At 41.1% G+C, this 13,471-nt stretch overlaps 1 protein-coding gene across 1 annotated transcript in view; it reads left to right on the top strand.

Annotated features, from left to right (window-relative positions):
• The window catches only part of PITPNC1 (phosphatidylinositol transfer protein, cytoplasmic 1), a gene marked incomplete at its 5' end in the record, with an annotated part of 41,490 nt that overhangs the window by 12,687 nt on the left and 15,332 nt on the right, over positions 1 to 13,471 (top strand). The window contains 2 exons of the mRNA XM_010137806.1: positions 3,617 to 3,688; positions 12,539 to 12,634. Coding sequence (XP_010136108.1) covers positions 3,617 to 3,688; positions 12,539 to 12,634 — 168 coding nt within the window. The remainder of the gene's footprint in view (positions 1 to 3,616; positions 3,689 to 12,538; positions 12,635 to 13,471) is intronic.

The raw sequence follows: 13,471 nt of genomic DNA, 5'->3' as shown, positions 1-13,471 counted from the left end.
TTTCAAGCAGCGCCTGGCTGAGCCGCTACAGGCAGCCTCACGCAGCCTTCAGTTCGATATGGGAAATGGCTGCGTTTCAAAGTACCGTGATCTGACTCATTGCTAGTAAACTCGAGACAGGGATTGAAAATAGGAGATATTATTTAATAGCAAGGTAAAAGGGAAATCTGGCATTTGGCTTTATTCAAAATTTCCTCTGAAACTGTAGCCGTGCTTCAAGTCAACAGCACTAAGGTTTTTCATATTTTGTATTTCTATTCTCCATTGTACCTGAAACCGTGACCTAAAAGCAGCTATTTTGATAAAGAAAAATGGGTTTGAGTATTGAAAAATGTACTTCAACCAACAACTCCTGAATTTCTATAGTTAGATCATAAGTAAAGATACTTTGATGAGAACCAGAGATGAGAACAGCTTTGGTGAGGGTGTTAACCTTGTACTGGCTGTGAATGTGGAAGATGCTATACTGAGGTTCCTTCTGTTGAAGGAGATTTCAAACCTGACAAAGGGATCATGAGAGCAGCACCATGTCCTGTGGTGGACCCTGCTACTACTTCAAAGAGCTGAGAGCACGGCGCTGCCCAGAGCTGTTAAGGTCAGCATAGTCAGAGCAGTTTCCACTGAGGCACTGACGTTTCCAACAAACCACCAGGCTCGGACTGTGTAACTTAAAAGTTTGCAAACTGACAAAGCTCTGACCTAGATACTCAATCTGCTCGAGCATTCAACTGATAGATCTACTGATAGATCATTGATGTTTTTCTGTTTTTATCAATTACTGGATTTTATTTAAGGGATGTTGATTTTGTTTAATTGTGTAGCAAAAAAAAATAATTTTGGTCCTCAAATCAAGAGAGCAGATACTTAACACACACTAACAGGAGAGTAAAACATGGCCTAGAGCAGCAACCTTCAATACACAGACTCGATGCTAGGGTTTTCCTAAGAGCTGTTCTAAACAACAGCTACGTTGTAGATAGCATGGCAAGCAAACATCTCTGCCACTGCCAGTGGAAACGTGTCTAAAAGCTGTTTTCCAGACCTGAGCGCTGGGCCCTCGGTGGTGCAGTGCTAGTTCCTGCAGTCAGGAAGCAGCACCAGTAACTGCTGGTACAGCAGACCAGTGGCTGGCCGTCTGCTCTCGGTTCCTGGAGGATGCTTTCCCTGGGGATGCCCACGCGCAGAGGTCTCGGCAGCTGGCAGCGCTGCTCCTGCACTGTGGCCCCTGCAGTCAGGCGCCTTTGCAGAATACAAGGCTGCCACACGCTAGATTTTTGAGATCAGTAATTCATGTTTTTACCTGCCCAGCACCAATGTAGTTATTTTCCAAATGCTTTAAAAGCTGTGCAGCAGATGATGGCTGTCGTTGGGTTATACGTTCTTTTAAAATCTGCTTTTCACAATCCACCTCCAGTAGTAATTTACCTTTCAGCCCTCCCTGTTCTCCTGCAAACACAGAAAGCAACTAGAATGTTGGTTTATGCTATTGAAATACGAATCCTCTGCGTGACATCAAACATCGGTTTAGGACATGTTGGCATCCCTGTGCCTCTTGAGTCATTCTCTATTTTTTTGAACATCACATTTATAAATTTTCTTACTCTAGGAACATTTGATTATAGAATTCTTTTAATCAACCCCATCTATTATCCTTTCTTCCAGCTAACTTTAATATGGTTCAAGGACATGCATTCCGCTGTTTGGTTAATTTTGGAGGTACAAATGAGAAACACAGGACAACCTTGGCTTTTTCCTCCACCCCCCCTCTTCTTCCCCTGTAGCGCCTGCTGTTTGCCAAGGCTTTTGTTTGCAGATGCCTTTGGATGTCAGCCAGAATAGGAGCGACATACTGAGATATATGGCGAAACCTCAACTGGGAGAATACCTGGGGGGGTTTTTTGTGTTAATTTGTGCCACAAGATCCCCGGTTCTGACAGAATGCTGTAAATATGGTGTATTTTCAGCTGGCACTTACTGAGATGTATACATAGGAAATGTCTAATTGCCCACAAAATAGAGGTAATAGGAGCTAGCAGAGCTGTCAGTGAACTTCCCCCATCCTGCACTCCACGTACTGCTGGTTATTTTAGGTTTTTGCCTCCCACATACTCGCTCAATGAACAAGCCACATAGCTGAGAGCTAGTCACAGTTCAGGGTGGATTGAAACTCATAAATGTGCTACTCAGCTGAAATCTGTCAGAAAAGACAAAACATTTGTAAGATCTGAAGAGAAGCCTGTGTGGTCTGGACATCTGCAGCACCAACGTGTTACATGGAAGCGTTTCACTATGTCAATGGGAAGACAGTTTGACCAGAAGCCTTCCATGGCACCAAACCTCAACCATCAAAATTCTCTCTCTTGATTTTTCAAAAAGGATTGATGTTCTTATTGAATACTAGATATCCTGTGAGCAGAAGATGGGACAGTGACTTGTTGGGTGACACCCATGGAATCAGGATATATTCTGCAGTCTCGAAGGAGCTGGCTTCCATGCGAATTTTGTTGCACTATAGCTGGCCTTCCGAATCACCTCTTTTCTTAGTCATCAGCCCCTCCCTTAGAAGAGCTCTCTGAATTTTATCAAGTCCAAACCTGGACCAACACAATGTGAACACAGAGGCATCGTAATGTCCTCATTGTATGATCTGTATGTACAGCACATTAAATAGTCATAGTCTGTGCAGACACTTTGCCGTAGGGTATTCGTGATGATTATACAAGGAACAGGCACTTCAGTTTCACCGGCGGTTAATGCAAGAAAAGACTTGATGACTGTTAGTAAAGAGGTCGAACTAGTATCCTTTAGAGTTTGGTAGACAGCTACTCCATCTGCCTATCTGAAAAACTGATTTGAAAGATCTGTGAAGTGCAAAAGAAAAGATATTTTAAAATATTTTTTCCACTGGAATTATGTTGCCTAGTATTATAAATTCTGGTATGGATAAGCCAACTAAATTAAGCAAACCACAGAAAAAGACATCTATTCCCATGTAAAATACAGAAATATTATCTTCAGTAGAAAAACATTTGTGCATTCTTAATTTTCCTGCATTGGTATCTGCAGATTTATTTGGGTTTATTATAAAGGAATTTCCACAGCAGCTCAAACTCCATCTGAATTTCAATAACAGGAAATCATACTGAAATTCGTTTCTCACTGAAAATTAAAGAAAGCCCTCAACATCAAAGCATTGTGTCTATTTGGTTAACACCTGCAGTGAGTGAAGTGTCCTGGGATTATTTTATATGAGGACAGACTAATCCATGATGACGAATGTCTACTTGCTCTTGAGATCTGAACTGAGTTTACAACCAGGCGTTCAGGTCATTTGTACTCGTACACATAGTGAGCGTGGAAACTATTGTATCTAGTGAGTCCAGAGTGCTTATGCTAAATTTACTTACACCTTCGTTATCGTATTCAGCTTTTAGATAGAATCTCTACATGCCACCACAATCATAAAAACCTTCGCTCTTAGGATCTGTGCACGTTTTCTCTTTCTTGAAGTAATCTGAAAAATGTATGAGAACTGATACCAAACAGGATGTACTGAATGTCAGCTGATGAAGCAAGGCGCGTTTTTCATGTCAAACGTATTTCTCTTTTGTTGCAGTGTTCATTTTTGCCTAAATTCTCCATTCATATAGAGACAAAGTACGAGGACAACAAAGGAAGCAATGACAGTGTAAGTATGATGGCTTTTGCAGAATGTGATCTAATCCTTTCAGTTAATCACGGTCCGTATCTGGGGTTGTAGGTCTTCCAGTTGGGAAAAAAGGCCTCCTCAGGCTGGTACCTGTGCACCTAGCTGGGTGTCCTGCTCATAGCAGCCTGGCAGCTTGCAGAGCAGCTACCTCCAAAGCTCCCCGAGCTGAAAGATTCGTACACAACTTCCCTTCTGCATTTCATGTTCTACTTGTTACTTCTCTAAATGTGACATAATTTACATATGTGGATTTAGTCCTGATGAGTGTTTATGGAGAGTAAGAAAAAGATTACTCCTTTTTTTTTTTTGGTGTTAATTGTTTTCCATTTTATCTGTTTCACATTAGTCTCTCTGAGTAAAGGGGATTGAATTCAAAGGAGCTGCTAGGAAGAGCAAACAGGAAACTAAACAATGGTCAGAGATGAGAGATCTCAGTAAACAACTTCAAGAGAACAATGGCTGGAGTACTGAGGTGATGCTTTTGGCAACCACTTACCAAAAGTTAAAAAGTTCTCAGAGTTAGAACTTCAGATGAAAAGGATAATGTGAAACCCTCTCTAGAGGAAGGGTGGCGGGGGAGGAGCCAGCAGCTGCTGATCAGGAGATGCTCGGGAATCGAAGGCAGGAGGTCAGTCAGACTTTGTGGCCTGACAGGGAGCAGAGCAGAGTCACACAACTTGCAAGAAAAGAATGACGTTTGATAAAGGCAGGGATGTAAAGATTCACCTCTTGGATTAACATACAAATACATTTCTATGTGTTTCATTTTGGTATGCTTTGAACTGTCATTTGTTGCAGACTTACAGGAAAACGTTTCTTACAGGTGTAAAAGGTTAAAATGTCTGGAAAATTGATCTGTAATACAGATCCCTAATGAAGGAAAGTTTAAACTCATGCTTGAGAAAGAAGGTGGCAGTAAAGCCGATTTTAAGGGGTCTGAGAAGCAGAGCCTTTCAGTTTCCAGGGGTGTCGCTCCAGCAGCCTTGTTACGGTCCAAGTGCTCAGTTCTCCAGCTGGGAGGTACGTCTCCCCCCGCCGGGGGCTGCGTGTTCACACGGCTGGCAGCTGTTGCACCGCGTATGGCAGAATAATGACCTGCGAAAGAACAAGGCAGCAGTTTGAATAATGGTTTTGGCATACAGACACTTTCCCAGTGGGAACATGACACAGAACGTGTGTGAGCCACCATGCATGGCTGAGTCTAACTCAACTATTTCTAGATAGATTTTTTGAGATCATACAGGCTGTTTTAAAATCTCTGAACTGATCTATTCTTCATTTCTATGCTAGCTAATAAAGTAAATTTTGATTCTGAAAAGCACTACTTAGATATAAGGATACTAAAGCTAATTCCATGGGTTAGTAGAAGAAAGCAATATAAACGCTCTTGGATTCCTGTTGTCATTTAGCAGGCTAGTATGTTATTAGAATTATTTTATTTAACATGTTCCGTTGTCCGGTCAAATTCTACCTGATTACTGCAATATAGCTTGATGGAAATGTCCCAATTTTTCTTGGCAATTGTCATGATAGAAGAAACTAGTGGAAGATAACGATATCAGCTTTGGAAGTTCATTTTTCTATGTCTTAGACTTTGTCATGTGTTTAAAATAACTATTTTAAATGTGCTTAAAGCAATATTGCTCCAATCTGTTTAAGTTTGCACTTGATTTGCACAAATATAAAAATGGCCAGAAAGAACAATGAACAATGAAGCCCTTTCTCAGATAAAACCTTGTGTGGGTGGGAGTAGTGCAGTGCCATAAATCCATCCCGTTGTGTCTCCTGGTGCTAGCGCAGCTGAGGTGGTGTATCACAGCTAGATGTTTGCTTGGCAACTCTCTCCTTAGAAAAACAGGATCAGTGTTGGATGAACGTGTTAGTACATCAAATATTGTCACTGCTAACTTGCAGCTTTACAGCTTCATTAGTAGTGTTAGGAACTAGACCAATGAGTCAGGCCACTCAGTGTTTCCTCTTACGAGTCTTTTAAAAAGTACACCCCTTAATTTAAAAAGACATGTAAGTTTACTTTTATTTTAAATTACAAAATGAAATTTCTAAAAATTAGAATGTTTTGTAAAATGTGAATGACACTGTAGGTGGTACCTGTAGAGTACACGAAAATATTGTTTCCCTGTTGCTTCTGTAGCTGTTTTTGAAAGTGAAGGTTGCAGTGGGAACTGCTGGGAAGAGGGAAGCGCAGGTCCCCGCAACAGCCAGCTCCGGGGAACACGGACGGGCTAGAAGAGTGTCTATCCATCACTCAGTGCACACTTCTTTTCCCATGAGAAAAATTAGCAAGTAGGGAATTTGTATATAGATACACAAAAAGTATCTGTCGGTTGGTCAGTGATCCTGCCACATCCACGGCGGATTGCTCTCGCTTTTCTCCCATCTCTGTTCTTGCTGTTTCAGTGCACAGCACAGATGCATATTTGGGGTTTTGTGTTTTGGTGGGGAATGCACCCGCTTAGGCTTTCTGTTGGTTACAGCAGATCCACCGCTCGGCTCTAGCAGAGACTGTAATCAGCGCGCTCTGATCTCACGTGCTGCAGCTCGTGTCAGCTCTTACACACCACAGTCTCGTCCCGGTGAACGTCCCTAAAAAGCAGTCTGCAGCTGAAGGCAGACGCTGTTCCAGCGGATCACTGAATCACAGGGACATTTCAATGCTCCTGTTTGTTGCAGAAGAATCATAATATTTAAATCATTGTTGGTTTGGTTTGGTTCTTAGTCACAGAATTCATTTCTGCTGATATTTGGGCAGTAAATTTTTGCCGTCCAATAGTGCGTTTCTTGTCTTCAAAGAGAATATGGTGTTGAAAACGCCTGTCTCAGAATGACCATTTGCCAAAAGAAAACAAGAATCATCAGTTCTGTACTCATGGAGTTATAAATTAACACCAGCATCGTTTGACACGTTGCTTGAGCACGCTAAAACCCGCCAGCTCACAGCAGATACTGGGTGATACGCAGCCCAAGGAAACGGCAGTGCCATCATCTGAAGTCAGAAAACTCTGGTTTTACAGTGAGTGCTAATTCTGCAGCCCTACGAGTGACCAAGTACAGTACTGGGTAATTCCTCATGCTTCATCCTTAGTGTGTATTTCTGAAGAGTTGGTTGTGAAACATCTGACTAAAGTAAAATAAATTTTAGGAATGGCCAGCTAAGAAGAAAAGCCGTTTCTAGTTTTGCTGGGCTTAGGGTGGGTGTTGTCCCTATTTTTGTCTCCTATCTTAGTACCATGGAACTAGGTTGTAACAAACTCCAATATAGCACATGTAAATTAAATGTAAATTTGCTATTTAAGGAAACCTCCATGAACACTGATTTCAGCTGAAATAGATTCAGCTGAGCCCTGGCTGATCCTCACCACACTCCGGGGTATCGTTCTGGAAACTGTCTGGAGGATGTGGGGCACCACTGCAAAGCAGAGCAGGACCAAAGCTAGGGGCGTGTTCAGGAATGGTTTTGTTTGCACCCAGACATTCAGACTTTTTCTGTATGATGTTACCGAGTATCTGTCTCTTGAAGAATTTGCAATGTAAAATCTTGATTTTGTGAAGCTTTCCCCCTCTAAGCAGTCTCGAAAAATACAGGCAAACAAGTGGGGAGATTAGCCTGAAACGCCTTCTGTGGGAAGAGCTCTCTTTTTGTTGAACATGACTACAAATAGTACGTCCCAAGCACATATGGCTATCGCAGAACATAAGATAAGGCTCGTACCGACAGAGAGTGTGAACAAGCAATGTGGTTGTGCCTCTACTTTTTGATTTTTCTAAATGAACTCCTGAAGTTAATTACTAAATCTAGCACTTGAAATAGATGTGACCTTAAAAAAACTAATGCCAGTAAATATTACTGATAATCTATTACGGGGCTGGAATCTTAGCCGCTTTGACATAAGTACATAAAAATACACTTCTCTGTTCAGAAAGTACAAATCTAAATGAGATATTTTATAAGAGATGGAATAATAGAGGAATCCTGACATGGAGATAATAAGGAGCAGGGAGCAAGGCTGCTGATAAATCTGGAACTGCCTCTCGCTCTCTGCAGCAGACCGTGATATTCCCATGCCACTCAGTGAGCCAAATTTACTGCTCTCAGGGAGAGATTCAATCTTTTTCCAGAAAAGAATCGCTTCCAATTACGTGTGCCCACAGCAATAGTTGTAGCCAGTGAACAGGTTTGAAATTGGTCAATTCCTGTAATCTTTGCCCAAGTAAATCTCCAAAGCGAATTAATGGACTTCAGGGGTAACTGAGGCTGGAACAAGACCGACTGAAAGTTATACCCTGAATACAGCCCCATGGGTCAAGGTCTGAACAGGTGTTACTTCACCTTCAACCAAATTTTCCTTCAGAAAAGTGAGTTAAAGTGGACCAGATGACAGGAAGCAGTAATAATAAATTGGAGACTAGCCAGTAGTTCTGATGAGGGCAATCTAAAGAGACGAGAATTTCAAGGTAGAGAGTAGGGTTTGCGCCATATTTTACCTTTTTTTAATGGGAAGGGAAAAAATATTATTCAGATACTGCTTCAATTATACCTCTAACTTTCACACACTATGAAATCTAGATTAAAACCATCCTTCAAGCGATGGGTACACGTGTATTCTGCTCACAGAAAGCTCTTGGCATTATTCAGTTTGCTCGGTACCTGCAGGTTGCATGGCTAGACTACATTTCAGGGATGAGATAAAATACAGAGAAAACCCAAAAGCTGGGTGAAATATCAGTACTTGAATTAAAGCAGAAGTATATATGTTGCATGTATGGATTTCAGCTTGGGGGCTCTCCTAGTTGCATACTTTCATTTTCTTGAAGCTCGATGACAATGAATAAATCAATATAACAGTGAGATTAATTTAATTTCAAATTCTAACATTTAAAGGTGCTTCTGTTATATGATTCATGTCATAGCCTGCCTGTCCCACTAAGGCCTCATCTTCTGATGTCCAGCTAATGCAAAGTCAAGATTTAAGTTTGTTGAGATGCCTGTTGGCTTTGATGGCAGGGCAGGGAAAATGGGGAGAGAGAGAGACAAGAACAGCACTTTCAGGCATAGATAGTAACTCAAAGAAGAGGAAATTTGATTTGTAGTAGAACTTCTCAGTAAATCACATTGACACATTGTACCTTGAACACTGGTCATTTTGGCTTGAGTTTGTAGATAGGCAAAGGTGTCTGATTAATTACCACATGTGATAATCATCGTGTTTGCTACCATATCACCTGCCTGTAATTAATTTAGGAGAGCTCTGCTGTTTGGGAAAACAGTCTTGCAGTTCTTACTGTTTCATTTCTCTTTCTTTGCTGCATTTCTCAGCAGTGGCTGACTATCTGCATCTAACTTAATCAGGAAGCAGAACAGATCTTCTCTCACCCAAAGTGTCACGAGGGACAGAAAAATTCACTTCCAGATAAAAACACACCCATTTCCAAACTTGTTTGTTTAAAGTATTGAATTTTCTATACAGGTTGCCTTATCCCTTTCATCTCTAACAACTCGTCTTTATTTATAAGTTGATCTGTTATTTAACTGTTTCTGCTGGAAATTTTCTGTATATATTAGTGTTGAAATGGGAATTGGCTGCCTCATTACAGCCTTCTGACCACAGCCTCCTTGTCTCCAGGCCGGTGAAAGAAAAACTTCATGTAATGAGACAGACAAACAACTTTCCAGCTGGTAATCCCTTGGATACATTCCTTGCTCTTGGTGATAGGAAAAAAAACCCATCATAAGAGAGAATCATGTATTATGAAACAAAGCCAAGCCGAGCAAGCACAGACTTGACCCTTGGAGTCCCAGTTGCGCAGCTGAGTGAGGAGTCTCCAGTGTGAATGTAACAAAGGGATTCAGCAGAGTCTGGTTTCATACTATTAATGTCCAAACCAGGTTAGATGTGGCGACTGGCCATAAAAGATAAATTTTGCATTAGCTACATCCGAATGAGGCTGAAGCCAGCAACTTTGCCTGAAGATAGAAGAAGAAATGGGAAAGGAGCTTGTAGAAAAAAAGATATTAAATTCGTTGTTGATTTGCCATCGTTTCATAACCTGACTTTCTGTTCCGGCTTTGGCTGCAAGGAAAAGAGAAATGACTAGCAAAACATGTCCTAGGATATGTCCTTGCAGGTCATGAGGAAAAGGAAGGAAAGAAATGTAAAAACACCAGCACTTACATTTCTGCAGTGCCCTGTATGATCTTTCTTTCCTGAGGTACTAGGATAATCTGCCAGGCTTTGTTTTGAAAATTTTCCCCCCAAACAGCTATTTACAATTGTAAAGATGAGCCAATTGAAACCTTTCTTTCACTTTTGGTCATTCTGTGGATGAATACGTTTAAATAATTATAAGTTTTCATTCCTCTTAGAAAGTGGAAGTGTATAAATGTTTGCCTGTTGTAAAAAAGCTGTCACACCCACCCCTCCCAAAAACCTCAAACCCCAGCAAAAAAGGACACTTCAGCCTGAATGTGGCTCTTTGTTTTCTATTCAATTGTTTGTTTCAATCTCAATTAATTACTTGGCTTCCAAAAGTAAAGCCTGTCCAGTCCTTTCCAACATAATATTTAATATTATGCCTTTCTACATCATCTTCTTAAGGATACAGATTGTTCTCACCATTCATTTTCTGCACATTTGCAAATACGGTTGCACAGATTGGGAGCCTTATGCTTCTTTTTGTGGCCTTTAATCTCTTCCTTTAAAACTTTCAAATTTCTCTAGTCTCTTTGATCACAAATGCAATAAACCCATCCTCTCTACAGGTTTTGAGACAATCCCAGATTATGGGGCTAGGAGAGGCAATAAGAGAATTAGAGCTGAGAAAGAAATCAGTCTTGTTCTCTAATGACTTCTTATTTTCTACTGCTGATAGAATGAGAAGATTAAATCTCTATCTGCAAATCTTGAGAGTACAGTCTAAGACGGGGAGAAGCATAAATGATTAGACAACAACTTCTGCCAGCAAAGGGAAGCGAGAATGTCATTCAGCAAACTTTGGGAATGGAGGAAATGGTCAGAGACAGCCTAAGTAGCGAAGAAGGCATAGTCGAAACGGCTGAAAAATTCCTCCTGGTTTTGACAGATTGGCAAAGGCATCTGTCATCCCCACTGCTACCAAAGCGTGTTAAAGAGCAAGCCAGAACGGAAAAATACATTCCTTAGAGGTGCAATATGTGGATCAAGCCTGTGACAGAGCAGGGCACAGCTCTTCAGATAAGATACTGGGTGATAGCCCCAGTTTAGATCCTTGCCCATGAGCAGAGATAGGGCTGTGCTGAAATTTCTTAGGCTTGTTCTTAAACCGTATACTGCTTCAGAGCCTCAGCTGACCCGGTAGTGTCCATTCAAGAGAAATCTCCATTATTTTATTTAAAGCTCAGAGATTATGGTGACATGCATCTTGTTCTAGAAATAGTTCAATTGATTTCATCAAGGGACTGCTCTGTATATCTGAATTTGTTTAGGAAAAAAGCAAGGCAGGAAGCTTATAAAAAATGACCTATATTAGATATATAAAACATAACAGTTATTTAAAAAGATGTACCCCGATTCTAAGAAAGAGCACTAGAGGGGAAGGACCTGTCAGCTCAAATTTGTTCAATAATCAACACAACTTTTTGCAAAACAAGGATTGGAGAAGGAAAATAAGTACACAAATAAAACCAGACTGGACTTTCCCTTTGTTCTCTTCTTCTGCAGTTTCAGATACGTTAACATTTACATCCGGTTCAGTGAGCACCCAGCGTTGCCTCTTTTATTCCAGTGCCGATAACTACCAAGACAACTTAAATCGTAGACACAAGCTTCAGCTTTCCATTTACTGGAATTCTGATTTCCTGAGCAATGTCCTCCTTCCCAGCTGGTACCTTTGTTCACCGTAGCCCATTGCTCACTTTGAACGGGCAGCCACGTTTCCTTCAGAAATAATAAAGCACTGTTCTTCTCACTGAGTCGTTGCTGGCATTTTGAATTTTCAACTGTTCATCAAGGATGAAATGCAATTAAATTATCTGAGTGTTCACTACTTTTATAAAAAAAACAAACAAAAAATGAAAGCAAAACTATCTGTGTTTCCTGGAAACACTGGCTATAGAACATTGTGCCCCAAAGGAAAAAACACATCGTTAGCTCGTTACTGATCCTGACAGCATACGCACAACTTCCCTGAATTCTCTGGCCCTAACTCGTTATAGCCTTTTAACTAGCCACTATTTCCAAGTCCCAGAGCATGCGTAGAAATTTATTACAGACATAGCTCAAGTCACATGGGTCACTAAGATGCCTAAATAATTAAATTATGGACACAGGCACAGAAGTTTACTGCGCTGCAGATGCAAACAACCAGCATTTCAAAATACAGCCAGCATTTGGCTCACACAGAACAAGAGGCTTGGTGCTCAAACCAGGTCCTAAAGGATTAAAATGCAAATAAGCTCCATGTGCACACAAACGGATAGTGGAAGTTTCCAGCTTCCACTGAGGGCAGTTCAACCAAAGTTTTGATTCTCAGTATAACAGCAATGTAGCCTGAGTTGTTCACACAAACCACCTGCATTTCTTCATTGACCCTAGAGCGAAAAGGTCAAAGAAACGTGTTTTACACAGTGGTGGAATCTAGTTCAAAGATTAAAGAACACAATAAACCCCCAAACTTCAGTATCTTCCACCAGAAGCTGCTCGGGCGCAATCCTATGATGTGTTATGTTGCACAAGTCATTGAAATCACTGGTATCCATTATTCCAGGTGGGTTTTGTGAAGGGTTTTGTGAAGGGTGTTGTTCTGTTAAGTGTTGAATTTCTTTCACTCCCGCAGATTTTTGACAGAGAAGCTAAAGATCTGGAGCGAGAAGTCTGCTTCATTGACATTGCCAGCGATGAAATTCCCGAGCGCTATTACAAAGAATCGGAGGTAAGAGACAGCTTGCCTGTGAAGTGGTGAAGAAGAGCTGCAGGAAAGCCTTGACAGGAATCAGAACAATTTTGTTTGTGTATGAAATCTTGCTGGTCAGTAGCATTTAAAAAAGGGAAGCAGATAGCAACGTCTCTATCTAGATTGCTTGACACTATCTTTTGCAGATGATTCCTCCAGCCTTTTCAAGTGCTTTCATATCCTTATTAGAATGTACACTGTGCCAGACCTCTGATATTCAGCTGAATTCGCTCAAAGCAGAACAGGACTTTTCTTTAAATCATGAAGCTCAGTTCAGTGTTCGCAGCTCTGAGCAGTTTTAAACATTACAGTTGCCCGTATTTGCATCGTGCCCTAACTAATAAGTCATGCAAAGTGCCCCAGCCCAGGCAAATGACAAATAAACTGCCATGAGAAGAGGGTTGATGCAGAGTTGCTCAGGGGCAACCATGAGACAAGACCAAGAGGGACTGAAGGGTACCACACCCTGCAGTAAATCTGCCAAAAAGCATCAATGGCAGCAGCCACATTCACTCTCTTAAATTCCCTTGAAAATTGCTCCCATGTATATTTGATAGGGCACATCTCCAAAGAGGATGGGTTTTCTAGGTCAATGCAATTCACTCTTTGAAATCAGCAGCTACCATGCAAATGAAGGTAAGGTCTCAATGTTTTAACCTCAGACTTGAAAAATGGTGGTTCACAACAAGCAGCTAGAGAGGAGTGATCAGATCTACGTTTGCATTTAATCCTGGAGACAGGATTTGCCTCTGGAGCCAAGTGTATATTCATAGCTGCCGATGAGTATGGCAGGTGCTTGACTATACAAAACGACAC

The sequence above is a fragment of the Buceros rhinoceros genome, unplaced genomic scaffold (assembly GCF_000710305.1).
Source record: "Buceros rhinoceros silvestris isolate BGI_N320 unplaced genomic scaffold, ASM71030v1 scaffold38556, whole genome shotgun sequence".
NCBI lineage: Eukaryota > Metazoa > Chordata > Aves > Bucerotiformes > Bucerotidae > Buceros > Buceros rhinoceros.
Note: the sequence above shows the minus strand (reverse complement) of the source record. Positions and strands in the feature narration are given on the sequence as shown.